The sequence below is a fragment of the Lissotriton helveticus genome, chromosome 3_1 (genome assembly GCF_964261635.1).
Source record: "Lissotriton helveticus chromosome 3_1, aLisHel1.1, whole genome shotgun sequence".
Classification (NCBI taxonomy): Eukaryota; Metazoa; Chordata; class Amphibia; order Caudata; family Salamandridae; genus Lissotriton; species Lissotriton helveticus.
This window is the reverse complement of record NC_136061.1, coordinates 536,676,693-536,695,059: the sequence shown is the minus strand read 5'-3', so window position 1 is coordinate 536,695,059 and position 18,367 is coordinate 536,676,693. Positions and strand designations below refer to the sequence as shown.

The 18,367-nt window shown below is 42.0% G+C and overlaps 1 protein-coding gene across 1 annotated transcript in view; it reads left to right on the top strand.

Annotated features, from left to right (window-relative positions):
• The window catches only part of DNAH7 (dynein axonemal heavy chain 7), a 2,019,015-nt gene that overhangs the window by 1,820,037 nt on the left and 180,611 nt on the right, over positions 1 to 18,367 (top strand). The window contains exons 57-59 of the mRNA XM_078680414.1: positions 3,812 to 3,973; positions 11,605 to 11,790; positions 12,799 to 12,936. Coding sequence (XP_078536540.1) covers positions 3,812 to 3,973; positions 11,605 to 11,790; positions 12,799 to 12,936 — 486 coding nt within the window. The remainder of the gene's footprint in view (positions 1 to 3,811; positions 3,974 to 11,604; positions 11,791 to 12,798; positions 12,937 to 18,367) is intronic.

Here is an 18,367-nt window from a genome sequence, read left to right as displayed (position 1 = left end):
GATTTAAGATTGGCCAAAAGTGCAAGGGAAGCATCAGTGGAGACAGAAGGAGACTCCGCTAAAACGGCATCCCGGGTGGTCGACGGAGCTGGTCCGGCCACCATGCTGGAAAGCACTTCGGCAGACCTCTCTGTAAAGGAGTCCTGGATAGATTTAATCTTGTCCGTGAAGAACTTAGCAAGATCACAGACCCACGACTTGGATGGCGCTGTATGAGGCAAGTTGGATCTGGGGGCCGTGAACTCCCTCACCACAGAAAAGATCTCTTTACATGAATTGGCGGCAGCCTCTATCCTCCTGGCAAGATAGTCCTTTTTCTCACAGAGAATGTCGCGATGGTAAGCTTTGACCGCTGTCCTGTAAGCAAGTCTGGCCTCCAAGTCATACTGGAGGCGCCACGCCCTCTCAGCCACCTTACACTGGCAACGAGTGGCACACAGTGCCTCAGTAAACCACGGTGCAGAAACCCGCTTAGCCGTGGCCCGAGGGGCCATTGCGGAGGCTAGGTCGTTCAGCCTCTCCAGCAGCCACGCCTGCATGGACTCTACGTCCTGCTCTAAGTCACCTGAGAGGGGGCACGGATGGTCCACAGAAGCCTGAGCTAACAGCTCGGGAGTAACTCTGTGCAGTGCCCTCAAAGCAGAACCAAACTGTCTAGGGGCACTGCTGGGTAATTTCTCACTGCCCAGTACAGAAAACCTGGCCAACCTGTGGTCAGTCCAGAGCACCGGAAGAAGCTCAATATCCACTAGAGGGACCGAGGAAAAAACCTGATCCAAAGTGTGTCCCTTGTCGTGTGTGGGGCCCACAAGAAAAGGGACAAGGCCGAGAGGAGCCGTAATATCAAACAATTTGTTCGAGTCCAAGTCCTCACCCACATCCATGTGAAAGTTAAAATCTCCCGCCAGCAGACAGTGCTGCGCACTCAAGGCCAATCCAGAGATGGCAGCCTGGAGATCATCAAGAAAGGAACCCACTGGTCCAGGGGGTCTGTAAACCAGCAACCCTTTCAAAGCTTGTTGCGGGGTCAACCTAATGGTGAAGGCGAGGGATTCAGATCCTGCGATTGAATCCAAGGGAAGAATAGAGCATGAAGCTATCTTCTTCACCACCACCGCCACCCCACCTCCCCTTCCCTTGGCTCTATCTTGTCGAAAAATATTGTAGTCTGGTGGAATAGCCGCCATAATGTCCGGGTTGGACATCTCCCCCAACCAAGTTTCAGTCAGCAGAAGACATAATGGTTTTTCCCTAACAAGGAGGTCAAAGATCTCCAGGGCATGCCTACCTACTGATCTCGTGTTGAGCAATAAGCAGAGATGTTTCACACGATCCTCACCTCTCCACAGTGAGGCGGCGGGGGCATAACCAGGCGACCAACCACACCCAGGACAGAACCGTTTTCCCCTAAAACGACCCGGAAAAATGGATCGACACGCGCAAGAAAATTTTTGCATGGCGCGGAGTTCCCTCGATGAATAGCAGACCATCTTCGCCGGAGAAAGGGAACCCTGTGAAACCAGGCCCTCCCGCCGCTCCGCCGCCTCCGGGACGCTGACGGGCGCAGACAGGCTGGACTCTGGCGTGACTCCGGCGGTGATCTGGCGTTCCTGCTGCGCGTAGGCATGACTTCCTTTAAGAGGAGGTTGATCGCCAGAAACGCTAGAGCGTGCATCCCAGAGCCTGAAACCTACCCTCACCCAAAATGGCCGCTGGAAAAACGGAGCTGCCGGTAGCACACACCCACAGGAGCCGGGACCCGCCAAGCGCGGTGAAAGCAACAATTATAATGCAGGTAGGTGGAAATAGCCCATTAAAAACAGGGGAAACAAATAAGATTGAGAAAAAAAATACAAAACGAGGGAGTTTAAGATCAGCGCTATAAATTCACAACCGAGCGCCACGACTGAGCACTAAGCAATGAGGCGCCCAGCGAGGTCTCCTGTCCGCTAGTCTGCAGGACATCAGGTGGCAAGACAGGGCCCCCTGGTTACCTCCCTTAAGAGGAGGTCGATCGCCAGAAACGCTAGAGCGTGCACCCCAGAGCCTGAAACCTACCCTCACCCAAAATGGCCGCTGCAAAAACGGAGCTGCCGGTAGCACACACCCACAGGAGCCGGGACCCGCCAAGCGCGGTGAAAGCAACAATTATAATGCAGGTAGGTGGAAATAGCCCATTAAAAACAGGGGAAACAAATAAGATTGAGAAAAAAAATACAAAACGAGGAAGTTTAAGATCAGCGCTATAAATTCACAACCGAGCGCCACGACTGAGCACTAAGCAATGAGGCGCCCAGCGAGGTCTCGTGTCCGCTAGTCTGCAGGACATCAGGTGGCAAGCAGAGTATCCCAAGAGTATTATAAGTCCTCAGTGAGACCTCATTCCCCCTAGGGACCACACTTCTATTAACTTTCTTTGGATGCTCACTCTCACAGACAACTATCAAAGGAGAACCAGACTCCCACTTGTCAATTCAATCAATGTCTGCTAGTGCGTTAAAATGATTGAGTAGGCATCCCTAATGGGGTAACCATGCCAATATTTAGGGCTGTTGACAAAGGGATCCCTCGTATGAACCCAGTTACTGTCCCGAGCAGCACAACGGTCTGGTTTATAAAAATAACCAACAGGCAACAATATAATATCGCTGTGATCCGATAGATAGTGGAGTCTATCTAAGTCATAAGGTTGTGCCTGGAGGTTATGGAAAAGCTTGACATGGATGCATAGTCATAGTGAAGAGGTCTCATCTAGGTCAGTGATGTGTATATAGTTTTTACATGTATATTTATTAATGAACCAGTTACTTTGTATGTATGTGGTCTGTGTCACTAGGCGGGGTCTTTAATTAACTCGGGTCCACAGATTCATGTGGGTTGTTTAAACACAGTGATTGCAATGCACACCTCAGATGAATTGAAATGGAAATACTGACAAATTGAGTGATGTTGCAAATTTCCTTTTTTAAGTAGGGAGTTTATCTATTTAGACTGAGAATGCCTACTCCCCGATTTGTCACCTGTTAATTGCTGGCTTTTTGGCTTTAAAGTGCACTTTTGAGCAGAAACTTAATTGGGTCAATATGCAGGAACACCAGGCCACATGGAATCGAGTCAGAGTCGTAGCCTGACGTAGGGCTAATGCTCTGCCGACTTGTAATTAGCCTTTAAATGAGACCAACCACTCACTGCCTTCATAGAAGCTTTACACCTGCTCTACAATAGAATATTGAATTAATTCCATCAATTCTATTTATGTTACTGTCAGTTACCAGTTATGACAGAGGGTCTGATTTAAAGTTTGGCAAATGGATTACTCCGCCACAAATGTTACGGATTATTCTGTCACAAATGTGAAGGGTGTCGCCTCTATCTTATTACAAGTGCATTATATGTCACTTGTAGTAAGGTTAACTGGATATCAATCATGTTTACGATGGAGAACCAAACTCTAAATCAGGCCCACAGTTTGTAAACTTAGCGCCAAGACGCCCGCGGGCATATGTATGCGCTCTATAAATTGTATTAATAAATAAATAAATAAATAAAGCAGCCGAGTAGGTGGTGAAATGAATTCCAGTATTTGTAAAGCGCGAACAATTACCCGAGGTTGTCAAGGCGCTGGGGGCCGTTGGGAAGATTAGGCAAGCTAATGCCCAGAGTCACATGGTGCTGGGCTAACCTGCTGCCGGAGCCGGTGATGGAACCGTGAGCCCCCGTGTTCCCAGGTGGTAAATTATAACCGATTATAGTAGCTTTGTTTTTATTGTATTTCTTCTGGCTCTCATGCCTACTTTTGTTTGGTTGACAGCCTGAATTCAAGAAGTTGCTCTATGGCCTCTGTTTCTTCCATGCACTGGTTCAAGAAAGGAGGAAATTTGGACCCCTGGGCTGGAACATCCCATATGAATTTAATGAAACGGATCTGAGAATTAGTGTTCAGCAGCTGCATATGTTTCTCAACCAGTATGAGGTGAGTATCATTAAGAGAAAGTGAAGACAAAGAGTTTTCTTTGCAAGGTTCATTGCATCCTGTTGCTTGTATATGACTGTAGTGTGCGTGTTACAAGGAGCCCAAATACTGTTGTGTAGGCAAAAAATACTACTTTCATTGATCTGTCACATTTCAAATTCTGTTAGACATTCTGAGCCAGAATAGACACAGAGCTCCCAAGTAAGCAGTATTGTACTTTCTCGTTATAACTTTCAAAAGTTGAGCTTTCGTAAAAGTTCATAACCAAGTATGCATTCTCTCAGCGTTTCAATACAGACCACCAAATAAAACAGCAATCCAGCAGGTTCCATCAAGAATACCTTATGAAAACATTCACAGCAAGACATCTAAAAACAGAGTACCATGCGAAAGCATCACCTTTCCACAAAGCTAAGTTACCCTTGCTCGTACAAACCAGTTTCCACTTCCAGACAAGTGAGGCTATTGTTTGCTGCAGAAAAAAATCCCTTCTGGTGGTTGGTGTCAGAGTGTACATGCGCCATTTGCATTGGAGCCAGATAAAGTTAAGCTTTCGTTTATACATTCCAATGAACTGACCATTTGACAGGGGATTTGAGGCCTAGTCTGGGGAGTAGCCACACTGGAAGGGGGCCAGAAATAACTCAAAGGAAAATTAAAAGCGGATGTACATTTTAAAAACAGTTGTAAGATACCTCGTGTGTTACCGGCAATTAATTACAATGTAATAATGTATTCATCAATTTAGTCCGAATTTTCCTGTAGGTCTACCTCGCCCAGTAGCTAAAACGATCAAAAATGCAAGATCCATATGGGCCGCCCAACCTCCGTCACCGTATATGGACAGAGTACATTGTTTACAAATCTGAAAAACCCGTAAAGGACGTAAGGTCCAAGCCATGTTTTGATGGCTCCCAGAAGCTCGAGTTTACTACCCGCTGTAGAATCTTGAATGTACTGCCGACTGTGAACGAGTAGGACCGTAAAAAGCCAAAAAATGATGGCCCAGTGTGGGAGGCACGCATTATTGCTATGCCGCATGGATTGCTTCTTGAGGCTGAAACGTAGCTATGCAGAGGATAAGTTATACTGCTTGCGCACAAAGGGCACATGTTTGCAAAGGAGAGCTCATTAGAGAGTAAAATAAGTGCGGCCGAGTCACAAAAGCAGTTATGAGTGCGGGAAGTAGTACTACAGGAGTACTGTTTAGCGTCCGTGAATCGGCCACGCAACGCCTTACTCCCTATATCTAAAGTGCAAAGAGGGCACAGTCCTTAGTTATACTACCTGTGTATAAATATTAAGCGAGAATTCCCTTATTATTTCTATTTTAGATGTTTTGTTGCTAATTCATTAACGCAGGTAAGAGTACGTGAAAAAATACTCCAAGGGTGTTAGACGAAGACTCTTTCATGTACTTTTACATACCTTTCCGAATCTGCCTCCAGGCTTTTAGTTTCGAGCGAGAGAGCAGTTGTCATACGTGTGTCATGCGATCCAGTCACTTAGTAAAACATCACAATGATTCTACAAAATACTTTAAAATGTATTTATATAGCTACAGGTTTTTCACAGCTCTCGTCTTTTCTTTTGGTGAGGGAATAAATCAGAAATCTGCAGTACATATGCAGAGACTACTGTAACATATATCTAGTGAAAATAGCATATTGTGCTGCATTGGTTCTGCAATGCTTTGTTGACTGTTCAGAAATTATAAGACAAAAAAAATAGAAATGTGAAAAATGAGATCTAGTGTAAAGAGTAAACTGAAACTTTTTTCCATGTGTTATCGTGGCTTACTAGTTAAATTCACTTGTAACAAGCACCTTTGTTCAGAATAAGACAATTGCTCTGCGAAGCAGGGAACTGATTTCTCTGTAACGATAGTCGTACAGCCTCACAAGGTAAGCCACACCTCACTGTTTCTCCATAATCTGGTATATGTACAAGAGTGGGATTTAAATTGCCAACTAGGGTGTACATAGGTGAAATCTCCCATTGCAATGACTACCAGTATACTTTGCTATGAACAACACCAATAATATTACCAATATTTTCCATTACTTCTGACCCCACCCTTGTTCATCCCAGCCATTATTATTGAGTTCCACTTCTGGGACTGGAGCTCACCGAATCAACGCCTCGCCCACCTAGCCTAGGCACCACAAAAGTGTCCAGCAATTATAGCATCCTTCTAAACTATCCAAGCCATAACTGGAGGCCTGAGTTGCCCAAGGATGGCCGGGGGTCGTGTTGAATGAGATAAGGCAGTGTTAGATTAGGAGTAATGAAGATTATTGTTTAATATTTAAATCTCCATGCCTCTTCTCCATCCCAGTGAGTACTACTGAGGAATAAAGTAGCACCGATAGTCGCCTTCCGTGCTCACTAGCCACACAGACACCTGCCAATGGGGAAACACCTGTGAATCCTGCATGCCAACAGGAGAACACAAGTGGGTGATACTGGAATTATTATGTTGGTGCTAAGATCAAGTTATCTCAGACCAGCCCTTGTAACTTAGAACAAAAACATGCAAGGGGAAGTTCCCACATAGAAGGCTACAAATTCCAGAAAGATGAATGTTCCTGTTGCCAAGAGCAACTCAACATTCAAGCTGTCAGCCTTGAATATGCAAATGTCAACCAACAAAAAAGTAGTACATCATGTGAGGATATCCACAGGCCAAAGCTACTTATGCCAGAGCGAACCAAGGAGTAGCCACCTGACACATACTCTTCAGAATGAACAAAGAAACAAAAGATTTACCCCAACCTGTGCAACCTGCATCAGTGGAGCAGGAATAAAAAGGGAAAGAGATGCAACGATGGAATGGGCCACTCATCAGGACAGATCGCCACCAGGCCAAGATAAAAGTAGGTATACAGGGCTTGTATCCAAGGAGGACCCATGAAACTTCACTTAGAATGCTACAGTTTTTTCAGAACCCTAGGGCCACCTCCTTTAATATCGCAATGTGGTCAATGTTCACTACTCAGCTGACATATAAGGAATTATTTCATGAGGGTAGTGGGCAGTGCTTACTTTTAGCCCCTGATTCCTGTTTGGGCACACTGGCATTCAATTTGGGAAACTGCCACTTACTTTTCCTCATCAGACTTTGTTATGTTATGTTATGTTACGTTGTTTTTATATAGCGTACGGCTACTCGAACTGGAGTGTCCCGACGCTTTTTTTCCACCAACGGCTGATAAAAAGGTAACACAACACAATAAAAACAGTAAACCACACAAAAAAATAAAAGAACCATTTAATAAAGAAACAGACTAAGAGTTAAAAAGCCACGTCTTCAGGCTCCTCCTGAACTGAAGCAGATTGGGAACGCTACGTAAAGAAAGCGGAAGCGAATTCCACGCCTGGGGAGCTCGACAGCTGAAGGATCTCCCTCCAGCACGAGCCTTCCTTACCCGTGGCACCACAGCTTTAAAAAGTGATTCCGAGCGGAGAGAGCAAAGAGTGACGCAAAGAGAAAAACACAAAAGGAGAAGAGGAAGAGAAATATGGAAAAACAGTGACATATGGAGCAAGCAGGGACGTACAGAACTTGTAAGAGTGAAATAATGGGACAGGGATTGTATGGTGGTGAAAAAAAGAAAGAAGCATGAGGTGGAATCAAGACTATGCAGTCTGAGTATTTGCAATCCTGAAACTTGTGAGCTCTGGCCACGGGCTTTTGAGAGAAAATGTGGCATCTGGCACTTATCATTTTCCAAACTAAGCACTGGCAGTGAGTCACCAGGGCACCAGATGAAGAACTCCGAGCCTCCTTCTACAAGACTGAAAGACAAACATGATATCAGAGGAGAGAGAAAACCCCTAATCCTATTGGTACCTCCTATCCTATTGAAATGATGTGAATAGGAAAGGAAGAAAGTAGAAGGTGCTGATGTTGAAAGGAAGAAAGGGTAAGGATTCTTGAACCATACTCAACAATAGACCTATCTGCTCAAAGTCTAGCCTATCAAGTGCACCAGAGCCCACAGGAACAAGAGAGGAGAACGTGCTTAGTGAACCTCCATCATGGCAAGGCGCTTGTTCCTGAAGGAAAGGGACCAAGCCCAGCATAACTACATAAAAGACATCTTTGGAGAATAAATCTTCTACAAGATCCAGAGAAACACAGCAATCTCCATGCTCAACTACAGAAGTGATACATGCCATGTCGCCTGGTTGATTACTGGAAAAAGGGGTTGGAGTAGCATACTTTCACTGTAACCCCCAGAACCCAGGAACCTCAGAAGGCCCACCAGTAGTTTCCATAGCCCTTCAGATTAACCCACGCAACAAGGCAGCCAGCGCTACAAGGCTGGGGATGGGGAGGAGTGATTCAAACTAGAACAGTTCACCTCTAAAGAAAAGCAGAGATACTGCCCTGCAGAGCAGCCATCAATCATGCCGAAAGCCCTAGGCCAGGAACTACTAAGGTGAGTCGCAAAGAAGCAGTAAGATTTCATTTGCTGGGATTTCAAGTGTCACAGAAATAGTGAAACACAGTAAAGTACATCCTTAACCCAATTACCAACTGACAGATCTCCATGATCTACATTCCCAGAATTACTAATGAGTACATACCCATTGCCTGCCCAGTCATTGGCAGTTAGAAGACTGTGCCTTAGTGTTGGAGCTTTAGAATGCCCTATCCATTTACTCATGTGAAAGGGATTTGGCCAAGCAGGCAAAAGAACATCTGTCCTTTGAACTAGAAGAGAATAGTATCACACACTTTCTGGACAACTTGAGACCCAATGCAAGTAAGAGAGACTTCTGTTCAGGTAGCAATGAACCTCTAAATCCACATTACTGTGGCCTATTTTCAGATGGTTGAGGCTAGATTGACCATGGTCAACCCACCCCAGATGCGATTGTTCTTGGTTCTGCCATGGACTGAAATCTGGTGGTAGTCTGTTGTGTGACGGTGACTTCAGGCAGTCTATGGAAAGAGTTGTGAAGAAGTAAGGCAAAAGCCAACAGCTCAGTGCATAAGGATTACCAAAAAGGAGTGCAGAGCGAGGTACCCACAGTCAAGAAGACTTGGCAGTGTTTACGATTATGAGACCAGATGTTGATGATTATGAGACCAGATGTTGATGATTATGAGACCAGATGGCTAGAATGCGGGCAGTGATGTCCATGAAGTCAAGGTCCAGGCAACTACAATACAGATGCAGAAAGCAGCAAGATGAACAGCATATAAACAAACAAAATAGCAATTCTGATGGAACAGGGCCAAGACAACTATGGGAACTAGGAGGGAGGAAACAAAGGCGACAAGATGCAGAGTCGATTTTGCAAAGTGAGTGAAAGAGGAAAGCCAGTAGAGGCACAAATTGTTAACAGACCAAGGGATGTGAATACAGTGCCATCGCACATTTTTGCACTGTTTCCAATCCTTTCCCTGTCCGAATCTCGTGATTCTGTGACTGAAGCTGTGAGTAATCTTACACAGTTATGATTGCATACCACAGTTCTTTATCATGTATACATGCTTTTGCTATCCCTGCCCCACTCACACCTAAACAGAATCCTCAAGCCAGTCTGTTTGTGAACCCTTGAAATGCAAATCCAAGAGGAAGTAGCATCCTGCGCCCCCTTGAAGCACCCACTTACAGAATACCTAACAGAAATTGGTACCATAAAAAAGTAATAGAGTCATCAGAAACCTTGAAATATACTCTGGAAATGAATCCACCCATTTCAAAATCAGAACATAATGGACTCCTTGGAAGCCTTCGCTGAAAACTGCCACAGAAGCCAAATATCACACAAATACACAATGATCAGGTTTAGTCTATTAGTCTATCTACTATACAACTATCTCTCTGGATATGTGATGGAATTTCCATCAAGTGGTTGTTTTTGTAGTGGCTTACTAGAAGAACAGTTTTTAGGCCTTGAGTATATTTTTTCCTGGTTTTTAACATGGGCAAAGAGGCACGATGTCCAGTCTTGAGTGATTATTGACATTACTGATTGGGAGTTATTTTGCTATGATTTGTCAGCATTTCAATGTTTGAGGCATTTATATGCACTCATTGAGCAGCAATAGTAAGTTTAGCAAATAATAATTTTGTCAGGGTCTTATACCTTAAAGACAGTCCCCTGTGCGTAGCAGTACAATTACCAGATCCTACAAAACGGTCATTCTGAACATGGATTTTGGGTTCTCCAATGCCACAGTTTAAAAACAGAGCTATTTAGGACAATCAACCACAATTGGAGGATATTTTTCATGTAATTTCTGCTCCTAAGCCATTTTGTCTTTTTTGTCTGAGCTGGTCCTTTGGTGTGTTGTTAGGTGCCATAAGAACATTTGTTTATATAGCATTTTTTAATTGCACACACAATGTAAAATTAGATTAGAGGTTCCACCCCAGGATATCCCCTTATGCTTTGTCACTAAAGTGTGTACTTATTCACTCCTATTTTAATTCATATTAAAAGTCTGATTAGAGGCATCTCTAGCTGTCTTCGAGCGATTATAAATTCAATACAATCAATTCAGTATATACAGAGGGTAAGGTAATAGCTAGCCATTGTTTGTGTCATTCTCATGTTGATCAGCCCCTATAATAGCCACCATTGGTTGTTCAAATTGTCAGTTATGACTTATGAAGCCATGTCTCTCTACTCGTAACCTGTATTGGTGAAGTAGTGGGATACTCCTTCATATGGACGGGCACACTCTTTATTTGACCTACACATAAATGCCAGAGGAAAAACACAGGCCTTGGATGGGACAGGATATGGCATCTGCATCTCTTCTTTTCCTCAGGTTGCTCTGTGCTGCTCAGATATATAGAGCATACTGAGTGTAAAGTGGAGGTGACTACAGTAAAACTACAAGTGCCTGAATCCATAAAAAAACTTGGTGAGCAAAACAAGCCTGCCTTGAAACAGCTTAAGGTTGTTCTTGTTGAGTCATTTTCTCTACTGGTAACTTGATAATTCACTCTTGTGATGTATCCAAGCCAAATATCAGTCTGGAAAAGGTAACTTAAATTGGGTCTTCGAAATATTTTTACATTTTTTAACTTTGCATCGCACCCTACATAATTGTGGTCATACACCCTACCATTCATCCAAACATCTGTGATAATTCACTCTTGTGCTGTATCCAAGTCAAATCTCAGTCTGGAAAAGGTAGCTTCATTTGGATCTTGGAAATATTTATACATTTTTAGACTTTGTATCAAACCCTCTATAATTGTGGTCCTGCATCCTCCATTCATCTATGCATTCACTCACTTACCCATTCATCTCTCCACGGACTCACGGGTCCATTCATGAACCTATATTTTACATTGACCCATTCACACAGCCACACTGATGAACACAGACTCTCAAATCAAAGTAAAAACACGTTTAGCTTGGAAAATCAGACCTGTTCTCTTTTTCATAAGGTAGTTCATGCAGACTCTAATGCAGATGCCCTATTACAAGAGAATCATTATTTAGATGGCTAATAACATGTCTTCAAAGCTTTAGAAATTGATATTTTCAACAATTATGTCATTAAAGTGAGCTCTAGTGGCTAGAATAATAATGTTTGTGCTCGAACCATTTAATGTCCGTTTTCTGCTGAGCTAATCTGTGGTCTTTGAATATTTCAGGAGCTTCCTTATGATGCTATACGTTATATGACAGGAGAGTGTAACTATGGCGGAAGAGTTACTGATGACTGGGATCGCCGCACTCTACGGAGTATTTTGAACAAATTCTACAATCCAGCAATAATTCAAGATCCTGATTACAAGTTTGACTCAAGTGGCATGTATTTCGCTCCCTTTGATGGAGATGTGAGTAAGACCTGTTTATGTAAAACTGGTGACGCAAACAAACCATTGTTAATTAGATGTGTCAACAGTAGCATAAGGTTTAATTCAAGACAGTGTAACAATAATATCCGATAAACTGAAAAAATACATAACTCTCTGTCTCATTATCCAGTCTGCATTCATCCACCATCTCAAATCTAGTCTCCTCCTTTGCAAATCAGACAAAATATCTACAACCTTCTCTCTATTCTGACAAATAGCCAATATGATTCATGAGTAAACCCCCATATAAAATAGATGTGACTCATACATGGACATCAATTCTGGATGACTAAGAGTGGAGCTTGCCCTTTAGTTCACTTGTTACTGCTCGTGCATGCTTGGATGTCGGGGATCATGATGGCAGCAGAAGGAAAAAAACTATGCAAGGATCTAAGCCCAGTTTGCTTTCTGTAGATTATACTCCTTGCCATTCCCATAACAACTCATTAGCAAATAATGTTGTTCGTAGGCTAGGGATGGGAGAGAGGATGAACGCTGTGATGTAATCTTTGTTCATAGGGTGCCTGTTGTCATTACTTCCACCCCTGGAATTTCAGTGAATCAGTGTCCATGGAATTAAATCCGCCAAGTTTATCCATTCTTTATTTTTCTACTAGTGGGCATTGGTAGAATGGCCAATGTTGATCACTATTCCAAAATGGTGGCTCCTACTTATTTCAAAATAGATACTTGTATACCAGATGATCTCTTTGTGACCTTTACTGTGTATGTTTTTCATTAATTTCCAAATTATGGGCCTGATCTAGATCTTGGCGGATGGGTTAATCCGTCACAATGGTGACGGATATCCCGTCTGCAAAAGTCTGATAGGATATAATGGGATTTATATTTCAGTGGATGGATTATCCGTTATCGTTGTGACGGAGTAACCCGTCCGCCAAGATCTATTTTGCATTTATGTCCAGGTTATTGGGATATCCCCTTCTTTACTAGCCATGATTAACATTCTGCCATTTATATTTCCAGTATAACAATTACATTGAATACACTAAGACCCTTCCACTGAATCCTGCACCAGAGATTTTTGGAATGAATGCTAATGCTGACATCACCAAGGATCAATCGGAAACTCAGCTGCTCTTTGACAATATTCTTCTTACTCAGGTAAACCTTCCACATCAGTTAGGCTTCACTACTTTTGATTATTTTGGAAGAAAAGGTTCTTTAAGGCCCCAGCTTTAATTGATTGAAAATGTGTGCTCAACAGGAACACATTTATAGTATATATTGGAAACGTGTAACACCCTGTGCGCCCACTCAATATTAGTCTGGGAAACCGATGTGGTGCTGTAAGCAGACCTGCAGTGACTCCACTGATGGAAATCATTGATTGGCAACTCATTGGATATTGGGACGGGGACTAGATGTCAGACCATCGACCCTATTTAGAGTGGACAGGAATTACAGTGTGATTTCTTTCCTCTATGGGTCTGCCAGGAAATACCTTGTGGTCGCAAGCAGGAAAAAATTAAACCGCATATACATGCTTGGAGAAAACTTCCAGGGTGTCAAGGTGGTTAATTTTTCTTTTTGAAGAAGAACAATTTTGCTGAGCAGCCACAAAACCATGGCAGCAGCTCCTTCGAATGGACAGTGATCTCCCTCTAAATATGATCCTAAAGAAGGCTGTTGGTCTGTTCATTCCACAATTCCCTCTATTAATATCTCGCTTAAGTAATTGGCCAGCATTAACTTTTAGTAACGGAAGAATAAAATGGAAGACATAATTGATTGTCATGCTGAAAGTGCTTTCCCAAAAAATTTTGGTAAAAAATGCAGTCACCTATCAATACTTTGAAAATGTCCTGGTAAATGTTGTGATAACATGTGGGAATCAGATGAGCAAGAACAGGCAGGTAATATAATTTTGACTGTAATGTTTTTCAATTGGGTAACACAAGTGATTTCATTGTAGTTTCAGTGAAACTAATTCATGTTTAGCCATAATTTTAGTGCCTATAGCTATGGTAAATCAATTTATTTATTTAACTAAGCTTGCGCAAAAAACGAAATTGGTCATACCATATGTTACATAATACCAATATAGTGCCTACTTATTTAAGCAAATTATGAATGTACGGGAAGTCGTAAATAAATTACACTAGGACCACAAAAAAATCAGAAGTCTTGGTCCAGAAGAGTTTGGGTCTAAGTGTTGTGATCAACTCAGGTGGGAGAAATAATATTGAAATGTCCTTTGAGTTAGATAAGATGAATTTGTATGTTTTTCTTAAAGGTGTTCAGAGAGCTGGCTGAGTGGATGTCAGACGTCCATGGCATGAACCGAGGACTGCTAGTGTACAAGAAGTGACAAAGATTAGGATTTAACATAGTGGTTGATGAGGGCTGGTGAAGCACTGGTGCAATTTTGATTTAAGTGGTTGATTTGGTGTGTTGAAAGCGACTTTTCAGGTGCTTAGGGTAGTCGCAACAGGCACATGGGTGCTTAGGGTAGGCGCAACAGGCACATGCCTGTGCACTTTTGCGCCTACCCTTTGCACTGAGATCAATGTTATATAGTAAACCAGACAGTTTGGTAATGTTAGCACAAGCTGGTCAAGAATTTGAAAAGGATGATTGGGGTATTGCTGGTGCTTTTTAAGGCAATTGCATGGAAGTTGAAATGTATGTAGCGGTAAAAAAAGTGAGAGAACATATAAGAGAATTTTGAACGAATTGAGAGTGTAGCTTCACATAAGTTATAGATAGTAACAAGTTGAGGTGCCAGCAGAAGCAATGAAGTCAGTGACTTTAAAGATGACAGTGGAAATAGAGTGATCTGAGAGCAGAAACAGGATTTGACTATAGGAAGAGCACACATAGAGAGGAATGGTCACACAGTGAAGTTGGAGAGAGACGTAGAGAGTGATATATACGAGAGTACTCACTGAGTGGGTAAGCTTTCCCAAAATCCTTAATCAGAAAGTGATTCTATATTCATTTTCTCATCCATCAAGTTCCTATACTTTCTCAAACCCCCATTTTGTCTGCAGGTGTTAGCCACAGGAATGGGGTCGGGGGTGGATATTGGATAGAAATGTATTTCATTCCATTGACTAATGTATTTAGAAAGGTGAAATGTTAAATTATTACAATAGTAAGGATTCAAAGTATGCTCGAATGTATTTAAAAAAAATATGTGACCAAACCAAAATGACCACGACAAAAATTTACATTTTTGAGTAGTGTAAACTACAGAAGAAACAATGAACGTACTCTTGGATTCATTATATTTATTTGGTTGCAATTTTGATGGTTATTTTAATCTTATGTATTTTATTGTTTTGCAGGCTGATAACAATGTAAGTAAAATTTCCTTCGGGTTAGTGGTGTAGTATCTTTTGGGTCCCGTTTCTTTCTATTGTTCTTGGATATTGTTCCATAATTTCTTATCTGGGTTACTCATCTGGATTACATACCTTCTCATTGAAACTTTCCATGCACATATGAACAGTCCTCTGTCAATCAATCTGTTTCTGACAAGAACATCTAAACGTACCAAGATTATACTTCACCTCGTGCAGTCAGAAAATATCATTTACCTTAACATTTAATCTATTTATTTGAAGATATTTTATAGTCTTCCCCAGCTTGAAAATGATGATTGAAACAAATACATTACAACTATTCTGTAAGCTCCTCCATACATTGGATCTTAAAAATTATTAGGAAGATCCTCCCCTTCCTACCAGAGGGAAGTAGAAAGACGGTGGTGACTGCTCTTATACTTTCGCGCATTGATTACTGTAATGGTCTCCTCATTGAGGCACAACAGGGGGTGCTCAATAAACTCCAGGTCCTACAGAATGCGGCGGCCCGCCTGATTGGGGGATTGCCCAAATTTTCCTCGGTTACCAAGGAGCTCGAGAAGTTGCACTGGCTCCCGGTGCGGAAGCGGATTCTGTTCAAGGCCCTCTGTATAGTCTTCAAGGCTCTACATGGTCTTGGTCCCCAGTTTTTTCAGGACCGCTTTCAATGGTACAGACCAGGGAGACAACTTAGGTCTGCCAACCTAGGGCTGGTCAAAACGACCCGGATCAGGAAGATGCGTTGGGGCGGAAGGAGTTTCTTTAAGGGAGCAGAGGTGGCATGGAATTCCCTCCCTCTTTCCCTTAAACAGAATGATAATCTACTGGCATTCAGAAGGGATCTAAAAACATGGCTCTTTTCCTCTTAGGTCCTGTAGCTTTCCCCTATGGATTATCACTTCAGCGCCAGGACACCGACTGGTAATAGCGCGCTTTATAGGTGTTATAATAAATAAAAAAATATTCTATTTAGAACACACTGCTTTTTTAATTGCTTTGTGCTTCCAAAAGACAGCCTGGTGGCAAACCACAAGTACGATTGCATATTATTATTTTTATATACAATTATCATTCTCACAATGGTGTGAAACATGCTGATGCATTTCACAGTAGTTCCAATGCAATACCACATCAAACTAGGACCGATAACCTATGGAAAAACCAAATCAAAGACAATATCCCTTATTAGATTGTTTGCCCTGTCTCACATTCAGCCTGTTTGTGTCTGCTTGCATTGTGTTAAATGCGGGTAACATATCATACTTTAATTGTCATTATATGCATTGGTTGACAGATGATTCTCCGGAGTTACCAGCTCCCAAATCTAATTCCCTTTACTTTTTATTATCTGTTTGGGCCCATTTATTTCTGTATCCTGACGTAGACAAGCTTACAAAATTTGGTTTCTTACTGTTGGTTCCAACTATTTACATTTTCTTCACTTTAGGAATTCATGCTCCTGCCTGTTGTATTGCCTGCTGGGTAAACATATGTTGAGAGGTAGTAGGGTTCTAATTAACATATACTTTTGTCCATTAGGTTTCTCATGACTGATTTTTAAAAATGATTCAAAAGCGTGGTCTATATTCATATCTTCAAAAAAGGGGAAAGGTCCATACTTCAATCCGTTGTGCCCAGCGAACAGCTTAAGTCAAAGTTGCATAACTTCACTAGGCTATGCAGAATACACTTTAATATCTCACTAAAATGGCACAGACAATAAATGTCGATAGATGTGACGGTTTTCGTAGGAAATCTGTACTATTTACATATAAAAGTTTTTGCAAATACTTCAATACTCTATTGTTCTTGAGAAACTAATCAATGTCTAAATACTTGTCAGGTGAAAATTAAATAACATTAATAATGCATTTTGTTAATATGAGTCGATGGTGGATAAATGTACTCTTATTGTAGCGTTAGTATTCACCGTTTTTTTTTCATCACCAACTCATAGTACTCTCATATCACCCTGTAGCAAGACTGCTTCCTGAGTTATGAAAAACCTGATGCCCTGCACACTGGTTGCTGTATAGTTGGACCCTTACATGTGTGGGACCATGTACCCTCAGGCTGGGACAATGTTCACCTCAGTTCCGAAGTCAACTGGATGGACCAAGCCAATGATGAGAGCAGAGCCAGTAGAGGGTTATGAGTGGCTGAGTCTCGTTTGCCAGATGTGTGTGCTTAGCTTACTCATATATCTCTTCCCAACACATGGGAACACATTCCAAAGCAAGGATAATACAGGGGTAATACACACTATATTGGACTGCCAGATCTCATCCAATCCTATTTTAACCTCCTTGGTGCAGAGATATGTATCCAAAGGTCAGTACACACAAAGTAGTGTCACTAAGCCTCCTTATATATGTCTAAAAGCTGACTCTTAAAAGACACATCATACATTAATAGCTTCTGATTCTGACGAGTCCACACCCATCCCTACGTAAATGGAGAACAGAGATTATAATACAGGAAGTTTCCAAGTTCAAAACCTGTCTAATTTCTAAATTATAAAGAATATCCTCAGTGAAGGAAGAACAATGCGCATTTCGAGCACCTCCTTATAACAGTAGAAACAGTATAAGGCTTGGCGGTCTGAGCTTAGAGTGCACTGACTGGCTGAAGGCAGTTGTCCGCAAGACTATTCAGTTCACAAGAAAACAGATTACAAATGCTTGTGCATAAGGTGAGACAAAAACACATTGGGGTCCCGTCATGGATTATAATTTCACATAAGAAAGAACATATAACAAAGGTATTAAAAAAATCAGTTAATAGTCAGAATAGAGTGTACAATAGCCATCACGCCTGCTGTTATATTTGGTTTGTGCTCACATGGCCACCCAGACCTTTCAATACGATAATAAAAGCACCAAAAGCAAGTGCTCTCATGAACCTGTCTGGTCAACCAAACGCTAGTTTCACTTAATATCAATATTAAACAAGTAGAAAATGTTAGAGCAAAATTAGAAGGATACAAGGAGAATAATATCTGCACTTCAAAAAACCTTCCTTTCTGAAATTTCCAGGGCAGTTCTAAAACACTGCATATTGTCAGAAAATCTAACAGTGTCGGAAATCAGACATCCACTCACAAGGATCCCAACACCATAGGAGTAACAAGGGCATAATCAAGCAAATATTTCCAGGTCGACTTTCATTTCAGAAAGCACAGCAGGTTGATCTGAAAGAGCAAAGCTACAAAATACACTAGGAGTTAT